This window comes from Castor canadensis, chromosome 11 (assembly GCF_047511655.1).
Source record: "Castor canadensis chromosome 11, mCasCan1.hap1v2, whole genome shotgun sequence".
Classification (NCBI taxonomy): Eukaryota; Metazoa; Chordata; class Mammalia; order Rodentia; family Castoridae; genus Castor; species Castor canadensis.
Window position 1 is genome coordinate 64,103,233 of NC_133396.1, and position 22,834 is coordinate 64,126,066.

At 41.1% G+C, this 22,834-nt stretch overlaps 1 protein-coding gene across 4 annotated transcripts in view; it reads left to right on the forward strand.

Moving 5' to 3' along the window:
- The first annotated feature begins 2,326 nt into the window (after window positions 1-2,326).
- Ncbp3 (nuclear cap binding subunit 3) overlaps window positions 2,327-22,834 on the forward strand; it is a 41,468-nt gene continuing 20,960 nt past the window's right edge. For 3 of the 4 annotated variants that reach the window (XR_012438783.1, XM_074047173.1, XM_074047172.1), the window contains exons 1-7: window positions 2,327-2,552; window positions 4,406-4,471; window positions 8,491-8,596; window positions 18,958-19,083; window positions 21,299-21,427; window positions 21,657-21,733; window positions 22,615-22,723. Coding sequence is in view for 3 of the 4 variants with exons in the window: in XM_074047173.1 (XP_073903274.1) it covers window positions 2,370-2,552; window positions 4,406-4,471; window positions 8,491-8,596; window positions 18,958-19,083; window positions 21,299-21,427; window positions 21,657-21,733; window positions 22,615-22,723 (796 nt within the window). In the remaining variant the exon portion in view is untranslated. Of the gene's footprint in view, window positions 2,553-2,688; window positions 2,743-4,405; window positions 4,472-8,490; window positions 8,597-18,957; window positions 19,084-21,298; window positions 21,428-21,656; window positions 21,734-22,614; window positions 22,724-22,834 lie in introns of those variants that run through there. The other variant, XM_074047174.1, reaches the window with a different exon arrangement.

The following is a 22,834-nucleotide window of genomic DNA, read 5'->3' on the forward strand; positions in this document are numbered from 1 at the left end:
TTCATGGCTCTACCTCAGCAGGCTGTGGCTGAGGACAGGAAGGGGCGGTAGTGGCGGTGAGCCGGGTGATCACATAGCAAAAGGCAGCATTATATTCCTTTATGCGGCTGCCCACCATTGTCTCCCCTTTGAATGGCATCCTAATAAATCTTTGAAAAAGAAATAGAAAAAGGCATGAGGGATCTCCTGAGAGAAGCCTGGGAGCTCTGATGTTTGACTGCTTGATACCCTGACTTGCTCTGAATGCCTAAGTCACCTACCAGCTACAGCTGCCCCAGGTTCTTCTCCACTGAACTGCAATGCTGAATCCCTCTCAATTGAATTCTCAAGCAGCAAAGGCTCTGACCCAGCAGGGAGGGGACTCTTCCCAGCTGTGATGGCCTGGTGGTGTCCACCACAGCTGAGGAGAGAGACTGCTTCCTCCTTCTCCCATCTCTTGCAGACCTAGAGAACCAGTGTCATGGTGAGGACTGTGACTGTCACACTGGCCATGAACTTTCTTTGAAATGTTCCTTAAAATGCACACCAGGGGCTGGGGATGTATCTCAGTGGTTGAGTGCTTGCCTAGCATGCATGAGACCCTGGGTTCCATCCCCAATACAGGGAGAAAAAAAAGCACACCAGGAGTGGGGATGCAGGTCAGTGGTAGAGGGCTTGCCTAGCATGCTTAAGTTGGAGAGAGAGAGAGCGAGAGAGAGAGAGACAGAGAATGCACAACTCAATTTTCTAACTACTTTTTGTCCTTTTCATCAAGTAAAACCACCCTTCTAAAGAGTTCCATTTTAAGACAAAGAAAAGATAAAAGAAAAAAAAGAGTTCCATCTTGTGTTAGTCTTGTGGTTTAGCCCCAATTTAAGAAAAAACTATGATGCATTTCTGTTGGTTCTGGAATCTGCATATAGGGGTTGGGGATTTAGCTCAGTGGAAGAGCGCTTGCCTAGCAAGTGCAAGGCCCTGAGTTTGGTCCCCAGCACCAAAAAAAAAGGAAAAAAAATGGAATCTGCATATAATTATCCTCTGCAAGTGGTAACATTGTTCCAGTTACTGGTCAAGAAACTGAGACTCCAAGCCTTAAGTGGCTTGCCCAAGGTCACATGTGCTATGTCTGATTGTGATCCTGCTCTTCCTTCGTTTATAATTATTTGTTCCTCCACAGGCAGATTTTTAGGCATTAGACACCCCAAGGTCCCACCTACCTCTTCCTCAGATAGGAAGACAGGCCCAGAAAGAGCCCAGAGTTACACAGGGATGAGATGCAAAACCAGGACTCAAAAACAACAGCCAAGAGATGCCCCCTGGAAGCCTAGATACACCCTTTTTTTTAACCAACCAGGTTCTTGTTTGTAAAGGCTGCAGGAAATGATGCTGAAGGTGAACAGAGGATGGAGTCACCAGGAGTGATAAATTAGGGTTCAAGCTGTGGCCTTTGGGCAGGTTACTACCCCTCTTGGAGTCTCAGTGATACTGGAGTTTGAACTCAGGGACTTGTGCCTGCAGGCACTCTATTACTTGAGCCAGGCCTCAGCCCTTTTTGCTTTATTTTTCAGGTAGTGTCTTGTGTTTTTGTTTAGGGCCGACCTGGGCCTTGATGTATGGCCACCAGTGTAGCTGGTATGACAGGGATGTGCCACCACAGACTAGCTTATTGGATGAGGTGGGGTCTAACTTTTTGCCTGGGCTGGCCTTGAACCTTGGTCCTCCCAGTCTGTGCCTCCTGAGTAGCTTGCATTACAGGTGTGAACTACCCCATCCAGTTGGCCTTAATTCTTGAATGTATCAAATGGATGAATAACTGGAAAACTTGAAAGAGACAAGGGTTTACAAGGCAAATAACTTTACAAACCTATAGATTACCAAGAGGCTCATTCTGGGTTCTAGAGCCAGACTGCCTAGACATGGATCCAGATTTTGTCCCTTAAATAGCATGCACCTTGGGTAAATTTCTATGTCTCAGTTTCCTCACATGCGAAATGAAGGTAATAACATGACCTAATTCATAGGGTAGTTGTAAGGGTTTAAATGATCAGAAGTGTCTGGTACAAATGCTGGTTACTCAGTCATCAGTTTTTAGCAAAGGCTCAGTTCTCAGAGTATAGATCTTCTGTAACCCCAGATTACAGATCTTTTCTCTACAGAGTTACAGGTCCCGACCCCAGTCCCACTAGGTCCTGCCCTCTGTCATCACGTCCCGCCCCAAGCCGTCCATTGGTTCCTCCAACCGCGAGGGGGCAGCGGCGATGAGAGCCGCTTTCTGGCCGAGGTAAGCGACGCTCTAGACAGCAGCGGCTTCTCTTCTGTAGCGGGTGTCGGCGGCGCTCTAGCCGGCGGGTGTGAGGGGCGTGTTCTCAGTGGTGCAGCCGGCGGCAGCTATGGCGGCCGTACGCGGCCTGCGAGTGTCTGTGAAGGCGGAGGCCCCGTTGGGGCCGGCCTTGGGGCTCCCGTCACCTGAGGTGGAGTCTGGCTTGGAGCGTGGCGAGCCGGAGCCCATGGAGGTGGAGGAGGGCGAGCTGGAGATCGTGCCGGTGCGGCGCTCGCTGAAAGAACTGATCCCGGTACGGGCGGGGGGCGAGGAGGAGGTCGCCTCGCCGGAAGGGGAGGTGATGGGCGTCTCGGCCCGGGAAGTCCGGGAAGGGGGAGAGGGGCGCGAGCGCCGGGGGGCGAGACGAGGGCCAGTCTTGAGACCCGGGGCGAGCGAAAGGACGCCCGAGCGCCCGGAAATCAGTGTTGAGAGGGCTGGAGGAGGTGGGGAGAGCGGGGAGAGCGTTGAGGACACCCCCCCGCCCCTCGGCGCGGGGCGGTGCTGGGGAGCAAGCGAGGAGGGGCCCTGACGGAGGTGGCGCCGTCCTCCGGGTCTCCTGGTGGGTCCTGCCCGGGTGTAGGTGGCGTCTGGAAACGGCGCTCGCGGGGAAGGGCTGGCTTGGCCGCAGCGAGCATTGTAGCTGCTGTGACGCCAGAGTCATCTCGCCCGGCGCATCTCCTCTGCCGTGTAGCACCTGCATTCGAAACCAGAGTATCAGGGGACCAGCCCCTGGTCTCGTAGCGCAGTGGAATGGTGAGGGGTGTTAGGCTTGAGGTTTGATAGTCTTAGATGACTCTGATGAGGCCTGGATGGCTCAGATTCACACGTAATATGAACTTTAAAAAAAATTACATGTCAGCAAATCTTGCTTTTAAGCTGAAGTTATGGGAAAAGGCTAAGGCTAGTGATAGCAAATGATATTGATACTACATGATATCATTTAATATCAGTGCAGTTGTGATGTAGATATCATCCCTTCATTCAGTTCAATATTGTGTGTATTGCATCCTCCACTTTGTGCCAGGGTAGTCCTACGTGCTGGATCAAGATCAGACTGTCCTTTGGAGTTTTATGTTCTAGTGGGAGACACAAGTAAATAAACCATTTCTGTTAATCGGATAGAAAGTTCAGGTGCTGGGAAGGTGGGCAGAGTATGAAGCAGAGTGTGATAGAATGGTCAGGGAAGTCCTGAGATAGTGACATTTAAGCTGAATCCCAGATGACAACAAGGAGCCAACCATGTGCAGATGGAAGGGAGCATTCCGAGTAGATGCAACAGCAAGCACAAAAGGCTCTGAGACCGGAACAAGATTGTTTAGTTGGAGAGATACTAAATTCTGTGAAGCACAAAGGGGAGAGCAGAGAAAGAGTTCGGGAAGACAGGCAGATACCATGCAGGAAATCAAGAGGTCCAAGAAATTGTATGGAGTAATGTAATTAGTGAATATCAGAGCTGAGACTTTGCACATCCCATCCTCTTCATTGCACTGTGCTGTGTTTCCCAGGAGTTGGGGGTGAATCTGAACTTTATGCATTTTGGTGGAGGCTTGTGCTCCACCTGGTGGCCTTGCATGGGGAAATTTGTCCAGTCTGGTTGGGGAGATAAGTGACTGTGCCTCATCTTTGACATTTTTCATGAAAGTCTTTACGTTTTCAGTTGATGGAATTCCTGAAGTTTATTATTTAAAAAAATTTTTTTTGGTTGTTCTGGAGTTTGAATTTAGGGCCTCAGGTTTGCCTGGCAAGCACTCTACAACTTTCATCCACTCCACCAGCTCTTTTTTGTGTTGGGTATTTTTGAGATAGAGTCTCTCAAACTGTTTGCTAAGGCTGGCTTGGAACCGTGATCCTCCTGGTCTCTGCCTCCCCAGTAGCTAGTGTTATGGGCATGAGCCACCAGCACTTGACTTCCTAAAGGTTTTGAACAGGCTTTGACCTAGAAAAGATTTCTATGGAGTCAAAGGGATGAGCTTCTTTTTAATAAGGGGTTGCTGGATAGAGAAGGCCTGTTGAAAAGAATGACTGTTCAAAAAGAACCAGTTGTCAGGTTGCCTTTTAGCATAGATTTTTGCTGTCAGAATTTCTTACCTTTCTTTTTTGTGTTAGGATACAAGCAGAAGATATGAAAACAAGGCTGGCAGCTTCATCACAGGAATCGATGTGACCTCCAAAGTAAGACAGAATTGTTTTTCTTTTTCTTTTTTGACTGTACTGCGATTTGAACTTAGGGTCTCATACTTGGTAGGCAGGTAGTCTACCACCTGGAGCTACACCTCACCCTTTTGTTTTGACATAGGGTTTTACTCTATGCCAGGGCCAGCCTGGACCTTGATCCTCCTATTTGTGCTTCCCTGTCCAACTATTGGTTGAGATGGAGTCTCCCGAACTTTTTGTCCAGGCTAGCCTCAAACCTTGATCCTCCTGGTTTTTGCCTCCCAAGTAGCTAGGCTTGAACCACCACTCCTGGCTAGAATTTTGAGTTTGATATGCAGGTGAACTTAATGAACTTGATCCCTAGGACTTGCAGAACTACAGATACTTTTTTTTTTTCTTTTGTTGCTAGATTAAAATTTTTTTATTTTAAATTGTCACATGGTGATGGTGTGTTTTCATGTATCCTGGAAACATCCGGGTAGTACTGTGTTCTTGCATTGTGAGAAGATAAAATGACCATACCTAGATACCTGTGCTTAAGAAAGCACAGAAGGGTTCTATACCAGCAATTTTTTTCTTTTTTCTTTTCTTTTTTTTCTTTTTTGAGACAGAGTCTCACTATGTAGCCCAGCCTGGTTTCCAACTCTCAATCCTCCTGCCTTAGCATCCCAAGTAATGGGATTATAAGTGTGCACTATCACACCTGGCTCCAGGAATGCTTTTTTGGGGGGCAGCATTGGGGTTTGAACTCAGGCCTTATGCCTAATAGATGTTCCTACCTAAGCTTGAGCCACTCTGCCAGCCCCTTTTTTTAAAATACTATTTCCATTCTTTGAAAATGTGTTTTGTTTCTACTTAATTAATTAATTAACTTGGCAGTACTGGAGATTGGATTTAGGGTCACATTTGCAAGGCAACTGCCCCCAGTCCTTATGCTTTTAAGTTTTTCAGATAGGGTCTCAAGCTTCCTACCTGTGCCTCCTGAGTAGCTGGGATTACATGATGCTCAGCATTTTTTGTTTCTTTTTTTTCCGGTATTGAGGTTTTGAACTCAGGCCTCATGCTTGCTAGGCAGGAGCTCTACCACTTGAGCCACTCTGCCAGACCTTTTTTGTGTGTTTTTGAGATAGGGTCTTGTGGATTCTTTGCCTGGGCTGACTTTGTATCGTGATCCTCCTGACCTCTGTCTCCTGAGTAGCTAGGATTACAGGTGTAAACCGTGGGCACCTGGCAAAGAGTTTGTTACATGCCACAAAGATTTCTTTTTCCACCTTGCGTTATAATCATGCTCCAGCATCACCATCACTTCTAACTCCTGGTAGCTACCAATCTGTTCTCCATCTCTATGATCTTGTCATATAGATGGAATCCTATGACTCTTGACAGTACTGGGGTTTGAACACAGGACCTCATGCTTGCTAGGTAGGTACTTACCACTTGAGCAACAACCCCAGCCCCAGTTTATTTTTTTGACCGAGTCTCAGTGACTCTTGCATGGGTTGGCCTTGAACCTCAGATCTTCTGTCTCTGCCTCCTGGAAAAGTGTTTCCACTTTCAAAAAACAAAACATGAGCACTACCTAGCACATTGTAGGCCCTTGGTAAATGTCTCTATTCCTAATATTGGTTGAGCCTTAGAAAAATAGAAGGTTTTTTTGTGTGAGTGATTTTTTTTTTTTTTTCCTGGTGGGAGGAGGAGGACAGAGTCTCACTTTGTTTCCCAGACTGGCTTTCAACTCACTGTGTAGCCTGGATGGGCCTCAAACTTGTGATCCTTTTCTCTCAGCCTCCTGAGTGCTGGGATAACAGCTATGCACCACCACAGCTGGCTGAAAAACAGGATTTTCTAATTGTGTATCTGTCTAAACTTTGAAGGCCAAGTCAACCGAGTTATTCTCAACATGTGAGAATATTGCCTTTTGCCGAGTGATTGCTGTTACCATAGTATGACCATTGTAACACCTTGGAGTGAAACATGTTATTTTCCTTACTATAGTTAGTCAATGCATATTTCTTGCTTTAATCCAGTTTTGACTTTTTTTGGGGGGGGCCTGTAGTTTGAACTTACGGCTTTGTGCTTGCAAAGCAGGCACTCTACTACTTGAGCCATGCATGCCTTCAGTCCATTTTGCTCTGGTTGTTTTGCAGATGGGGGGTGTCTCTCAAAACTATTTGCCTGGGCTGGCCTTGAACCATGATCCTCATGTCTCAGCCTCTCAAATAGCTAAGATTATAGGCATGAGCCACTGGCACCTGGCAAGTTTTGACATTTTTTTCTGATTTAAATATGTGTGATTAAGTTTGGAACAGAATCTTCAATTATACTTCTGAATATTGCTATATTGGAGACCTAAAAGAAAAAATAAAAGTAAATATGTTATACTTTTTTATTGTAGTTTATCTCAAGATCTCAGTTTGTCTCTGTCTCAGATTACTTAAAGGCCAAAAGAAAGAGCTAATCATTTTCTAGAAAGATAAGAAAACAAGATAAGGCGAAAATGTCTTATTATTGTAATGGGAAAGAAGTAACCTGTTTATTTTTATTTTGGTGGTACTGGGGTTTGAATTCAGGGCCTTGCACTTGCTACGAGGTCTCTTATTACTTGAGCCATGCCTCTAGCCCATTTTGCTTTAGGCTGTTTTTCAGATAGGAGCTCATAATCCCCCCTCCCCCCATGAAGCCTTTGACTGTGATCCTCCTACTTATGCCTCCTGCATAGCTGGGATTATAGGCATGAACTATCATGCCTGGCTTGTTTGTTGAGATGGGGGTCTTACCAATTTTTCCTGGGCTGGGCTTGAACTGCAGTCCTCCTAATCTCCCCCTCCCAAATATCTGGGGTTATAGCCATAAACTGTCTCAATCCTATATTACTTGCCATTATATAAAATAAGTTATGGGAAAATAAATGGTAGTCCCAGAGTTGTTATTTAAATTGTTACTAAAAGAAAATAGATTATTGTTTGTACTAGGAAGACTTCAATGAAGAAAACAAGTACAGCTATTAAGAAATAACAGAAGTGTTGCTGCTTTATCAAGTTACATAAGCTTTCTTTAGTCAGACCTTCATTAGTGTGGCAAAGTCAGTATATAATTAGTGAAGGGTTCCTAACAGCCATCAGAAAGCCACAGTTGGACCTGGGTTCGTTTTATCTCTTGGAAATATTTTCTCAGTGAAGTGTCAATACTTCTTGTTACTTATAAATGAAAACTGGTGGTTGAGCACGCAGGGTCGTGCTTGTAATCCCAGCTACATGGGAGGTGGAGGCAGGAGGATTGTGAGTTTGAGGCCACCTGAGGCAAAGGTAGTAGTGATACCTGTTTGAAAAACAAAATACCCATGGGGGTGTAGCTCAATTGGTAATGCACTTACCTAACACGTGCAAGGATCTGGTTTCTATCTCTAGCATTGCAAAAAAGAAAAGAAAACTGGTGATTTCATACCAGGCTGAAATAGAGGAGTTTCTTTGCATCAGTGTTATTTTTAAACACGGAAGTTGCTTTAGGGACTGGACCATTCAGGCAGACATAATGTAGAAGAACATGACTGGTGTGATTACCATGCCCACAGAGAAAGTGGTGCTGGTGGCAAGGCTTCTAGAAATAGCATTGGAGTCAAAAGATCTGCCCCTTTAGCTAGCTGAAATACCTCCCACAAGCCTTAGTTTTTTTGTACCTCAGTTTTTGCTCTTGGAAAATTGAGATACTGAGATGTTTAGTTGTAATTCTTTGGCATGATTGCTGATAAAGAAATGCCAGAAAACTTCATAAACAAATAGTCATTCCTACCCTGTCCCAGTGATTGGCTGTGATAGGATGGAGATAATTATAAATTAATTATTATTTAATTATATATTAATTATTAATTATAAATTAATTATTCACTACATACTCTGAATATCCAGTTCTCTGTAAAATCCATTCAAGGTGCAGTGTTGCATATTTCTTCTGATTTAGGGCTGTCTCCAATGCCTCACATTGTGGTTTAACTTTCCTTCTCTGTGTTTTACCTTTTTGATTTTTTCTGTACTTTCTAGGAAGCAATTGAAAAGAAAGAACAGCGAGCTAAGCGCTTCCATTTTCGATCAGAAGTAAATCTTGCCCAGAGAAATGTAGCCTTGGACCGAGACATTATGAAGAAAGGTACAGGGTGTTTGGGGGGAAATTTCCTTATATTTCCCAGAAAGTGACTTTTTCCTGCCATTGTCGCATGCTTCTGGTTTTGTCCTTCACATCTTTCCTCATCCATGCACTCCCAAAGGAAGGAACTTGTGAAGTTTCCATTCTGAGTTTAAAGTTGAGGTGCTGGCAAGGTGTGTCTCAAATGTTGTAAGTGGAAAAAAAGAAATTATCTTCTCTGAAGAGTCCCAGAAAAAGTCATTATTTAGTGACATAGATGAAATGAGAGCCTGTGTTTCTATATATCCTTACTCACTTTCTGCTTTTTTATAGAGGCATTAACTTTTCTTTGCCTTTAAATGTAGTGTAAGTGTATCACAGTGAAGCCTTTTTTAGGGGAGTTGGAGTAATTTTGGGATTGGTAGAGAAAGCTATTAGCACTTTTATTGGTAATATAAATTCATGGTAAATACAAACCACCCAATAATAGTGTGTTGTCAGAGAAAGGTAAACTAATCCTATCCTGTGATATTAGTGTGTTTTACTCCCTACAACTCACCCTGAATTATCATTACAGTCATCTGTCCCAGTCTTACCAAAGTACTTACAAATAAAAGGGGAAACTATTCCTTTTTTGAAGTCTACATCCTATTTATTATTCCATTCTGATGTAAATCAATGAATGCAAAAGGCCTCTTTCTGTTATATTTGCAAGTATCAGTGTTTATAAAGGACTTAGTAGGCAGCCCTCTGATTGCATGTTGGAGGCCTATGCTGTGCTGTGAGTTTCTAGCCATGTTTGGTTGATAAAAATAAAAGCTCAGTAAACATGGGTTGAATGAATGGAATAATAACTACTATTTGTTGGGAATTTGCTTTTTTTACCAGGCACTGTCCTGTGAGCAATATGGTTTTTTTTTTTCACTTTTATTTGCATATATTTTATGCTTAATTTGTTCCTATGCTATAAGTTTTTGTTTCTTCAGTTTCTTCTGGGATATCTTTTTCTTCTGTGCAACCTTTTTTTCTGGTTTAGGAACAGTTTATTCCTTTTCAGTGATGATCATCTCAATGTGGCAGGGAAACTCATGTATGGGTTAACCAGACCATGAACTCTGTAAGTATGGTGGTGCAGTTTGGGGTCTTTGTTCACCTGGATATGTTTGATGATCAGAGAATCATCAAATCATCAGTTCAGCATCACTGCATTTTTAAGCATGTGCAGCAATAATTCAGCACTCTTTTTTGACCACCAACTCTGTGTCCAGCCCCACTGTTTGGCCTAGGCACACCTGTCGACTCCATCATTGTAATGCCAGAATGGCACCTATTGCTTCTTCAAAGTTACATCTTTCAGATACGTGGTGGCTTTTTGGATATGCATACCCTTGATAGCCTGGGCAGTTTCTTGAGTGTTCTAAAAGTGAATATGAAGATTTGAGTCTCTTGACTTGTGTGACTTTGTGGGGTTTTCCAGGTCAAGAGAGTAGCAAGCCATTTTCACAGGTCACCTCAGGACGCTTATAGGAAAAGGAAGGTTCTGGGATTTGAACTCAGGACCTTGTGCTTGCAAGGCATATGTTTACCACTTCAGCTATGGTCACCATGAGGAATACATTTTTATCATGATTTTACAAAGGAGGAAACTGTAAAAGTTTTTTTTTTTTTAATTTATATGTGCATACAATGTTTGGGTCATTTCTTCCCTCTTCCTCCTGCCCCATCCTTTACCCCCCACCTTATGCACCCTAACCCCTCACTACCAGGCAGAAACTATTTTGCCCTTATCTCTAATTTTGTTGAAGAGAGAGTATAAGCAATAATAGGAAGGACCAAGGGTTTTTGCTAGTTGAGATAAGGATAGCTATACAGGGAGTTGACTCGCATTGCTTTTCTATACATGTGTGTTACCTTCTAAGTTAATTCTTCTCGAACTAACCTTTTCTCTAGTTCCTGGTCCCCTTCTCCTATTGGCCTTAGTTGCTGTAAAGTATCTGCTTTAGTTTCTCTGTGTTGAGGGCAACAAATGCTATCTAGTGTTTTGGGTGTCTTACCTATCCTCATACCTTCCTTGTGTGTTCCTGCTTTATCATGTGATCAAAGTCCAGTCCCCTTGTTGTGTTTGCCCTTGATCTAATGTCCACATATGAGGGAGAACATACGATTTTTGGTCTTTTGGGCCAGGCTAACCTCACTCAGAATGATGTTCTCCAGTTCCATCCATTTACCTGCGAATGATAAGATTTCATTCTTCTTCATGTCTGCATAAAATTCCATTGTGTACAAATACCACATTTTCTTAATCCATTCATCAGTTGTGGGGTATCTTGGTTGTTTCCATAACTTAGCTATTGTGAATCTGACTGTAAAAGTTTAATAAATTGCCCAGAGTTACAGAGTTAGTAGAGTTAGAATTCCAACCCAAGTTTATCTGACTCTAAAGCCTTGCTCTTTAACACCTTTGGTCGGTTGCTGGATAATACATGATATAATGCCATAGCCCCAGACCGTGTTCCTACTCATTCGATCCTAGTGGATAGGGTAGCTTGAATGCAGAGCTCAACTCTGAAGTTGCTTTACTCTTTTTCCTGTGTTATGAGTTCAAGTCAGGAATATGAGCTTGTCTTTCTTGCAGGCTGAGGTTTCAGGCATCTGCTTGAGTGGCTTTCTGTACCAGGAAAGGTCCTGTGAAGGCCAGAGACAGCTGTGCAGCAGTGGCATTCAGGTCCAGTCCGGGCCAGGCCAAGACCCTGGAGTCCTTGTCACAACCCGGCCCGAAAGCCTTATAATTTTACCATACCTGTTGGCTCCCAGCCCTAGCCATGTTCATACCTTTCACTTTGCTTATCCCATGCCTCATCTTTTCACCTGTCACTTCCTCCACAAAGCATCCCTGGTCATGCACTCAGAATTCTTTTCCAGTTTTGTTGGAGTTGACAAACCCTCCTAAAGCCTACTCTTTTTTTTTTTTTTTTGGTGGTATTGGGGTTTGAGCTCTAGGCCTTGCCCTTGCTAGGCAAGCATTCTACCACTTGAGCCATGCCCCCAGCTCTTTTTTTTGTTTCTGTTTTTTTTTTTTTTTTTTTTTGCTTTAATTACTTTTTTAGGTACAGTCTTATATTTTTGCTTGGGGCCAGCCTCAGACTGTTCTTCCTACCGCAGGTATGCACCACTATAAAAAATAAGTCATATTTTTTGTGTGTCCCCAACTTTCCCTCACTCTAGTCTCACAAGAAGTGTTAGTTACTGCCATTATCTGGTGTTCTTTCAGTTCTAAACAGTCATCTAAGTGACTCTGCTTCTTGGGAGAATGGGGAAGGTAGAAAATAAGCATCTTAACTCTCAAGCCACACCAATCAAGTTATGTATTATTACTATTAATACTGGCAATGATAAAAGATACCATTTGTTAAATGCTTTTCCTCTGCTACATGATTAACTTATCTTTTCAGCAATCCTGTGAGGGGAAGGCTTTTTTCTCTGCTACTTGATTAACTTATCTTTTCAGCAATCCTGTGAGGGGAAGGCTTTTTTGTGTTGTTTTGTTTTTGCAGTAATGGGGTTTGAACTCAGGGTCTCACAGTTGCTAGACAGGTGCTCTACCACTCTAGCTACAACCCCAGCCTGAGGCAAGGCATTTATCATTTCCATTTTATTGATGAGAAAACTAAGGTGCTAAAAGGTTAAGAAACTTGCCCAAGGTTACATATGCAGAAAGACTGGGATTTGAAGGCTAGTTTGGCCAAAGCCTGTGTCCCTAACCTCTCTGACAGTATTCAGGGGCACAAATTGGAACATGCTGTGTCACACTATTCTGCATCAAGAGGGACTTTGCTGCTTTTGAGTGACTCCTGTCAAATAGCTTTGGTTTCCTTTTCTCTAAGATCACAGTTTTCATGGTTGGAAGGGACCTTCAAGGTGATCTAGAAAACCTGCTTCCTAGCACTACAGTCCCTTTGGCAAAGTTCCTAATGGTCCTTTGGCCTCTGCCCAAACATCTAGTGATGACATGAGAACCATTTATGAGGGAGGCAGCTTCTGTCTGATAATTGTTGTGTGAGTCTTAAAACAACACTGTTAAGTCTTTTCTTCATTTATACAATAACACTTTAGGTGATAGAAGCATAGGCTTTGTGCCCCTTCCTTAACCTTCCTTTATGTGACATGGCTTTCTGGTCTCCCTTCTGTACTCTTTCCAATTTCTAAATGTCCTTAGGAAAACAAAGTATAGATTTCAGGTATGACTGGATTCATCAAAAGAGTGGTAGGACTGTTGCTCACTGTCCACTCTGTCTAGCCAGTTCTTGTTATTATATTCATCTTCTAGTCAAAATAGGCAAACCTTTTCTCCACAAATTGGGCCTATCAGAACAGTGTTTCTCATCTTGTACTTGAGGCATCTAAAAAATTATATCCTAATTTTCACTGATTTCTCTTTTAGTAAAAGAATAGCTTGATGTCTCCTGGTTCTGATAATGGTAGCCTGTCAACTAAATTTCCTGCCAACTGAATTTTCTTCATCATGTCCTAAATTTAAAATAGGGAAATGACTTTTTGGTTCCCTTTCTAGGTAGGGCCATCACCCAGTCTCAGCAGGAAGCAGACATAGAAGACATAGAAGGGGTACAGCCCCTCTGAACCCCTTTTAAGATTAAAAAGAACCAAAGTTGTTTAGGGGGAAATGTGGCCAGATAGATAGATGAGGGAACAGGGAAATTGTGTTATTCTAATAAATATTTAAAGGGACAGACTCAGACATTGGAACAAGGAAGTAAAAACTGAAAAGCCTGAGCAACTAGTGTCCTCCCATCTCCTTTTAGTTGTTAAGTTACAGGAACAGGGAGACTTAACAGGGGCTACCTGCTGCAAGACTCCTTGAAGGAGTAGAGGAAAAAGCTTCTCTGGCTAAGGGAAGTCCTAAAGCCCACCTATTGTTCCTGTGTTTTGGGTGGGCCTAGATAACATCTCCATATTAGTTAACAGCACCCATCTTGGGTACTCAGAACCATTACCTAATGGTTAGGGTTGCTAGACTTCTGGTGATGTTGATTCCCACATCCCAGGAAAGCATAAGACCACAGATACTGAACCGCCATTTTGAGTCTTTGCTTCTGTTTCCTGCATGGGGATCAGAAAATATTTCTGTCTTCTCCCCGTCCCCACACTTTCTCCTCTTATACTAAAAATAAATCCTTGGTAAATCTTCAAAAAAATTCCTAGTTTATTCCTATTACATTACATCTTGTCTAATCCAAACCTCCATTTTTAGTCTGTTAACTTGAAACTTAACTCTGCCGGTCACCTTTTTAGCTGTGTCCTCTCTACCTTAATATATACAATTCCTGCTTCTCCATTCCATCATCATTGAATGTTGAGCAATATATTACTGTCATGCTGTGAAACATATGTACTAATTATTACCCTGTTATCAGCAAGCCCATATTTCATTTTATTGTCAGTATCTGGATTATTTGTCTAAATGAACTTGTGATAAAACACCATGTATAATAATGTTCTTTGAATTTCCTGATCCAGAAAAAAAAAAAAAGAGATTAGTGTGACTTTCTTGATTGAATTTATGTCATTTCCTGTGGGAAAGACTTGGTTTCTTAAGCGCTCTTAGATGCTGTCTAATCTACTTTTTTTTTTTTTTAATGTGTCAAAGACTGACAGTAAGTTTTTCAGTCCATGGTTTGGAAATTTCCTTTTCTTCTTTTATGAAAATCAGTATAATATTAGTCCTTCTCAACATGTTAAGGCATTTCTCTCCTTCCTTGCTTTTTTTTTTTTTTAGAGGTTGTTACCTAATTCTGAAATCCCAGCTCCATGTTTGAATCAGTATATGAAGAAATCTATTAAAACTAATTCTTCCACTGTTGTCTCCTATCTTGGTTTTTGGTTCTTCAATGATAGCTATTCTACTAACTGATAGTAGAATAGCAAAACAGATAAATATAAATAGTTCTGCCTTTTTTTCTGGCATCTTCTAAAAAGAGAAAGCTGTCAGCACTTTTTTTTTTGACAGTAGTAGGGTTTGAACTCAGGGCTTCACACTTGCTAGACAGTTGCTGTACCACCTGAGCCACTCCTCCAGTTCCTCTCAGCCCTTTTGATAAGGTTGTTCACTGTGGTCTATAACCTGATGTTTTCTCCCCAATCCTCAGTTGATTTCCTCTCCCATCCTTAGGAGCCCTTGTTCTTTGTTACATTCTGTGAAACTATCTCTTGTTATCTCATAGGCTCTTCCTCCCCCGCCAACTGCTCCCCCCCCCACACACAAAATATCATAGCCTATAACTCAACTAAGAAGAACCCCTGGGCTGAAACAGCCCTTGTTTCCCAAGCCACATTTGGGCCTCTCTTCACTGTTGTACTGCTGATGACCTTTGAAGACTTGCTGAAGTTCATAAATCATGAGAATGTCTCTGTTTTTATGAATCTTGGACTATCAAGAAAATAACTCACAGGACTGGCAGAGTAGCTCAAATGGTAGAATGCCTGCCTAGGAAGCATGAGGCCCTGAGTTCAAATCCCAGTACCACCAAAAGAAAAAAAAATAACCTCATTTAGTCTTGCCACACCTGCATGGGCTCCCATTAAACCCATCTCTTATTCTTCAGAATGAAATAGCAAAACAACCACTTAAGATTTTTTTTAATCTGTAGGTATTCATAATTATTTTAAGTTTATTTTTAATAAAAGTAATATAACATATAAAAACATGCTGGGTAATAAGCCATCCTTACTGGCATGAAGTGATATCTCATTGTGGTTTTGATTTATGTTTCCCTGATGAAGCATTTTTTTTCAGATATCCATTGGCCATTTGTATGTCTTCTTTTGAGAAATGTCTGTTTAGGTCTATTGCTCTGGGTTTTGGGGGTATTTTTAAAGTTTTTTTGGTGGTGGTACTAGGGTTTCAACTCAGGGCTTTGTACTTTCTAGGTTCTGCTTGACCCATGCCTCCAGCCCTTTTTATATTGGTTATTTTTGAGATAGGGTCTTGCTTTTTGCCTGGGCCTGCCTGGATCTCGATCCTCCTATTTATGCTTCTGTTATAGCTGCTGTGACTGGCATGCTCCACTACCCAGCTTTTTCTGTTGAAATGGGGCCTTGTGAGCTTTTTGTCCAGGCTGGTCTTGAATCTCAGTCTCCTGTCCGTTGCCCATTTTTTAATATGTATATATATATTTTTTGCTGTGGAGTTGTTGAGAGTTCCTTACGTATTCTGAATATTAAATCCTTGCTGGAGATACAGTTCTCACATATTTTTCTCCCATTCTGTAGGTTGTCTCTTCACTCTGATGATTGTTTCCTTTGCTGTATAGAAGTTTTTTCTTTTTATTTTATTTATTTTTTGGGGGGGTGCTGGGGGTCAAACCCAGGGCCTCATGCATGCTAGGCAAACACTAAACCACTGAGCTACATCCCCAGCTCCCAGAAGTTCTTGAATTAATATAATCCAACTTTGCTTTTGAAGGTCTTACCCAAAAAACTCTTGCCCATACCAGTGTCCTTCAGCGGCTGGCCGAGAGGCTCAAGTGGTTGAGTTCCTGCCTAGCAAGTGTAAGGCCCTGAGTTCGAATCCCAGTACTGCTACAAAATAAAATAAATAAATATGGCCCAGTGTCCTACAGCATTTCACCTCTTTTCTTTTAGTGGTTTCATATCACACATTTAAATCTTTTTTTTTTTTTTTTTGGCAGGATTGCGGTTTGAGCTCAGGGCCTCACTCTTGCAAGGCAGGTACTCTACTATTTGAGCCACATCTCCCAGCCATTTTAGCTGTTTTTGGATAGGATTTTGTGTTTTTGCCAAGGACCGATCTCAGCCAAATGCTCCTATCTACACCTCTCCATAGCTGGGAACCATAGGCAAGTGTCACCACACCTGGCTTGTTAGTTGAAATGGGGTCCTTGAACCACCATCCTCTTGATCTCTGTCTCTTGAGCAGCTGAAGTTTCACAAGTGTCCCACCACACCTGGCCCCATTACATTTAAATCTTTATTCCATTTTGAGTTGATAACAAGTGCTGGCAAGGATGTGGAGAAAAGGGAACTTTTATACATTGTTAGTGGGAATGTAAGTTAGTGTAGCCATACAGAAAACAGGATGGAGGTTCCTTAAAAATATAAAAATAGAACTACCATATGATCCAGCAATCCCACTACTGGGTATATCTCCAAAGGTATTGAAATCAGTGTGTCAAAGAGACATCTGCACTCTCATGTTGATTGCAGCATTATTCATAATAGCCCAGATATGGAGTTAAGCTGAGTGTCTGTCATTGATGAATGGGTAAAGAAGATGTGCTATTTATACACACTGGAATACTGTTCAGCCATAAAAAAGAATGAAATCCTATCCTTTATGACAACATGGATGGAACTGGAGATGAAAGGATTTAAGTTAAGAGAAAGAAGCTCTCAGTGTGGTATTGTATAGTAGGGTGACTGTAGATAACAATTATGTATCGTATATTTATGTCAAAAGGCTGAAAACAAGGATTTTGAATGGTTTTATGTTTCTGTGTATCAGTTAAAAACATACTTGAGTACTGAACACTGAATTCTTGACAGAATTACTTCATAAAAGGAAGGTAGAGAAGGATGTAGAGAGATCACAGGGACTCCATTTTTATATGGAATTTTTTTTTGCCTGAGATTTTTTTAATTAATCCTATTAATTGTTCAGATCAATATGCTTCTCTTTCACTTCCATAAATACTTTGTTTGAGTCCACCCTCCCAAATACTCTCTCTTGCCTTCCTCCACCCCACCCTCACTCCCGCCCAGTCCACTTTCCTTTCCCTGTCTGTCCCTGCCTGAGATCTTTTAAGGAATTAAACATAAAACTAAAGTAGTGGACATTCATATACAGGTATTTTAAAATTCAGGAAAACTTAACAATTCTGATAAGGCTAAAGTTCCTTTTGACCACAACTATCAGCCATTCTCCCTTCCCAGAGGTAACAGTTATTCTCAGTGGAGTGTGAATCAGACCAGACTTTTTTCTAGCTACTTGTGTATACAAGTATGTACCTTAGAAAGTGTGTGGTATTGTTTTTTCATCACATTGCAATTTTCTACAACTTGTTTTAAATTATTTCTTTGCTTTTTCACTACATTATATTTATCACATGAGTAAACTGTGATTCATTTAATATGGATAAGCCATAATTTATTTCTTATCAGCTGTTAGAAATAGTGAACATCTGCATCAAACATCTTTGTGTGAGCTATTTTGTAAACCTGTGTTTGTGTGTGTGTGTGTGTGTGTGTGTGTGTGTGTGTTTGGGATGGATGCTGATGAATAGAATTCAAAGATCTTTGGGATATGTACTAAATATCCTGGTTTGCCCTTCAGAGTGACTATGTCAGTCCATACTTCCGCTGGCAGAGGGGTACGCTCTTCCTCACACACTGTCAGCACTTTATCCTGAAACTCATAAAATCTGCTCTGTGGAAACTAGTATCTTCTTTTAATGGGAATTTTCCTGATTAATAGGAAGGTCAACCCATGTCTTCATATGTCTATTGGCTGCTAATATTTCCTTTTATGTAAATTTTGTCTGTTTATGTCTGTTGGCCATTTTAATTTTGAGTCATTTTCTTAATATTTTAGGGTTTCTTATTCCATGCTATGTAGCTTAACTTTATGCTAGTTTCTTGCTTTGATATATTCAGGGGCAGTGTCTATTTCAGAATTATCTCCATTATTGCGTATTTCTCAGGGTTTTTTTTTTTTTGTGTGTGTGTGTGTGATGGGTCTGAGGTTTGAACTCAGGGCCTCATATGTGGTAGGCAGGCTCTCTACCACTTGAGCCATACCTGCAGTCCTTTAGTTATGTTTTGGGATATGACTTCACATTTATACCTGGGCCAGCCTGGACCATAGTCTTTTTATTTACACTTCCCACCTAGCAGGGATGACAGGCCTACACTAGCATGTCCAGCTTTTTGTTAGAAGAGATGGGGTCTCTGGCTCTCAAGTAGCTGAGATTACAATGTGAGCCACCTCTGTCAGCTGTCTTGTTGAGTTTAGTATTGCTTTGATTACTGCAGGTTAATGTGGGGAGATACATGTCATCTGTTTTACCAGCACCATTTATTTCATCTCTCAAGCCTGTTCTGAATTAAGTCATTTGTTTAATGCTGTTGTTCAGTGATGAAAATAACAAGTTTACCTTACCATTTTGTTTCATGTACTTTTGAGATAGTTGTTTCTTTTAAAATTGTTCTTTTATAGACATGTTATCTTTTTTCTTTTCTTTTTTCGGCTAGGCAGGAGCTTTACAATTAGGCATATGTTATTTAAGCTGTCATAAAAGAATACTAATGAGATGTTCAATAGCAAGTGGGGAAATTCTGTCTTGTTTTTCTAGCAATCCCCAAAGTGAGACTGGAGACAATCTACATTTGTGGAGTAGATGAGATGAGTACCCAGGATATCTTTTCCTATTTTAAAGAATATCCTCCAGCTCACATCGAATGGTTGGATGACACTTCCTGTAAGTACACCTAAGTTTTCTGCTTTTGTTCATGATTTTTGAGTTTTTGCTGTCTGAATAGTGAATGATGTGGCTCCGACTACTTCATGTCTAACTTCTGCCCTTAGCATAGGAAAAAAATTTACCCATTTGATGAGACCCACTATTTCTCAGCCAGTTTGCTAGCTCATATCTCATGGAATTCCAAGTCACTGAGAGGGGTGATGCACACTCTTACAGGGTTGGTTGCTGGCATCTGAGTCTAGTATACTTTTTTTTTTTTCCTTTTTCTCTTATTATTCATATGTGCATGCAAGGCTTGGGTCATTTCTTCCCCCTGCCCCCACCCCCTCCCTTACCACCCACTCCGACCCCTCCCTCTCCCCCCCAATACCCAGCAGAAACTATTTTGCCCTTATCTCTAATTTTGTTGTAGAGAGAGTATAAGCAATAACAGGAAGGGACAAGGGTTTTTGCTGGTTGAGATAAGGATAGCTATACAGGGCATTGACTCACATTGATTTCCTGTGCGTGGGTGTTACCTTCTAGGTAAATTCTTTTTGATCTAACCTTTTCTCTAGTACCTGTTCCCCTTTTCCTATTGGCCTCAGTTGCTTTTAAGGTATCTGCTTTAGTTTCTCTGCGTTAAAGGCAACAAATGCTAGCTAGTTTTTTAGGTGTCTTACCTATCCTCACCCCTCCCTTGTGTGCTCTTGCTTTTATCATGTGCTCATAATCTAATCCATTGCTGTGTTTGCCCTTGATCTAATGTCCACATATGAGGGAGAACATACGATTTTTGGTCTTTTGGGCCAGGCTAACCTCTGAGTCCAGTATACTTGATTGAAACCTCTTTAACACTCACTGTTTCTCCAAAAAGGGGTGTATGCAACTATTTAGACTTGGTGCTGCATTTTCAAGGCTTTGAACTTTGCGATTGCTACTTGCCGTGTTACTCAGAGGGTTGACCTTTCTCAGTATCTCTGACCTAGACCTAGACTGGAGTGCTCTGATGCCGGGGCAAGGCTGCTCACCTCTACTTGCCTTGTACTATATATTTTGGGACATCATCTGCTTACCCTAACCTGGGAGTTCAGCCTGTGAGCCACATGTTACTTTTAACTTGGCTTCTGACTCCAAGTCTGGCCTCACCTCTGATAACCACTTTTCTGGCTCCTTGTCTTCATTTCTAGTCTGGCTTTACTTGCTGCCAGTTGGCTGGCCTGCTAGGTAGATAGCCGGTGAGTTTTTCAACTGCTCCCTGAAGATGTCGATTCAGTGTATACATAGAAGGAAGAAACATGACTGAATAAAAGGTTTTTCTTCTCTTTTCTTTCTGCTTAACTTACACTATCCAAATCAAGAGTCAGTAAACTTTTTTCTTTAATGGGCCAGATCGTAGATATTTTAGGCTTTATAGACTATATGGTCCCTGTTGTATCAATTCAGCTCTGTTGGGATAGCATCTATAAACAGTATTTAAACTAACAGTTCAGCTGTTCCAGTAGAACTTTCTTTACAAAACCAGGTGGTAGATACATAATTTATTATACGTTAATTATACCTAAATAAAGCTGGTACAAATATACGTAACAGGTGGAGGCTGGATTTGGCCTGTGAGTTATAGTTTGCAACTCCTAATTTAAATCACGTAAATTTTAGTAAGGGATATTAGAGTTGGGAGACCCTTGGAAATATCTAGTTCAACTACCTCATATTGTGCATTAGAAACTGAAAAACAGAGAAAGTTACTTACCAAGGGCTACATGACCTGTTAGTAACAGAAGTCTTTAGACCTTCATTTCCCACACAGAGATAACAGAGATAGTAAATTTTTTTTTCTTTTTTTTGGGTTGTAGTGAGGTTTGAACTCAGGGCTTTGTGCTTGCTAGTCAGGCACTCTACCACTTACGACAATCCGCAAACCCTTTTTTGTGTTGGGTATTTTCAAGGTAGGGTCTTGTGAACTGTTTGCCTGGACTGTCTTCGAATGGTGATCCTCCTGATCTGGCTTCTGAGTATCTAGGATAACAGTTTGTGAGTGCACTATTCAGCTAAGTTCATCAAAGAGGTTTTACCACCACTTTAATGCTTCTTTTCATTAGCTGGTTTCTACAGTTACTGATGACAATCTACAGCTAGATGAAGTTGTGGTAATGATTGTGATGCAGAATCTGCCATCAAGAAACTTACTATTTGGATGTGGTGTGATGTTTTACTTTACATTTTATTTTAGGTAATGTGGTTTGGCTGGATGAAATGACAGCTACACGAGCCCTTATTAATATGAGCTCTATGCCAGCCCAGGATAAGATAAGAAGCAGAGATGCCAATGAAGACAAGTCATCTGAGAAAAGTAAAAAAGGTAGCTGAACAGTAAAGATGGAACATTGGCTCGAAAGCACTATTCTTTACACAAATCTGGTTTGGGCCTTTGGGTTTCTAAGTAGAGATAGCATCTCATTATCAGATGTTTCCAGTGAACTGTGATGCTTTGGCTCTTTAGTAAATAACAGTAGAAAATACTGGAGTTTTAAAATTATATGAAATGGAGTTATGTTAAAGTTCATCTTGTCCCTCACATTCCATTTTAGACAAGCAGGAAGACAGTTCAGATGATGAAGAGGCTGAAGAAGGAGAAGTTGAAGATGAGAACTCCAGTGATGTAGAGGTTTGTAATAGGGCAAAGATATCCATAAGGTTTTATTGTAAAAACAATGCTTACTGTCTTTTTAATTTAAGGCTTAAATAATTAGTAAGTTGTATTCTTCCTCTAGCTTTTACCCTGAAAACTTCTGAGCATGTATGTACCATACTCTTGGCCTTTTAAGTTTGTGTGGATATAACAGTTTATCTTGGGATCTTAGAATAGTACTTATACTTCTGCATAAAACAAAGTGGTTTTATTGAGAAATATTTTAAGTGTTATCTAATTAGGAGAATTAAGAAAAAGCAATTAGGGCTGGATATGTATCTTAGTATTAGGCTACCTGCTTAGCATGTGTGAGGCCCTGGGTTTGATCACCAGCATCACAGAAAAGCAAAAGCAAGTAGTGGCATATTTCTTAGTGGATTATGTACTATTGTTAGAAATATTAGAGTATATTTTTAAAAATTTGTTTCTTGCAGTACTAGTGATTGAACCCAGGGCTTTCGGCATGCTAGGCAAGTGCTCTACCACTGAGCTATATGCCTAGCTGAATATATTCACTTTAAATATTTAAATATTAAGTGGCTATTGTGTACCAAATTCTAGGTGCTAAGGATAGTCATTAAGCAAAACAAAGTTCTGATGTTCTTAGAACCCAGATACACAGATATATAATGTTAGGAGGTAACAAGTTCTAAGAAGAAAAGTAAAGAAGGATAAAGGGGTAGAATGTGGAGACTTCTTTTAGGCAAGGTGATCATAGAAGACCTCTGACTTCAAAATTCTTGGAGTAATTAGTGCTATAGTGTGGTGAATGTTAATGGTAAAGTGCTTTCTTAATGGTAACTTGTTTACAAAAAAGACTTTAATTTTGACACTGAAAATGCTCTTTTTTTCTTAAGTTGGACACATTGTCTCAGGTAGAAGAAGAGTCTCTGTTAAGAAACGATCTTCGTCCAGCTAACAAACTTGCTAAAGGAAATAGGTTATTCATGAGATTTGCTACTAAAGGTAAATTTGGTATTTGATATTGATTATTTATTTTCAGTGAAAATGATAAATTATTGAGAATTATTTAGTGATATCTGTCTCTGACTAGAATTTATATCAAGTAATCTTAAA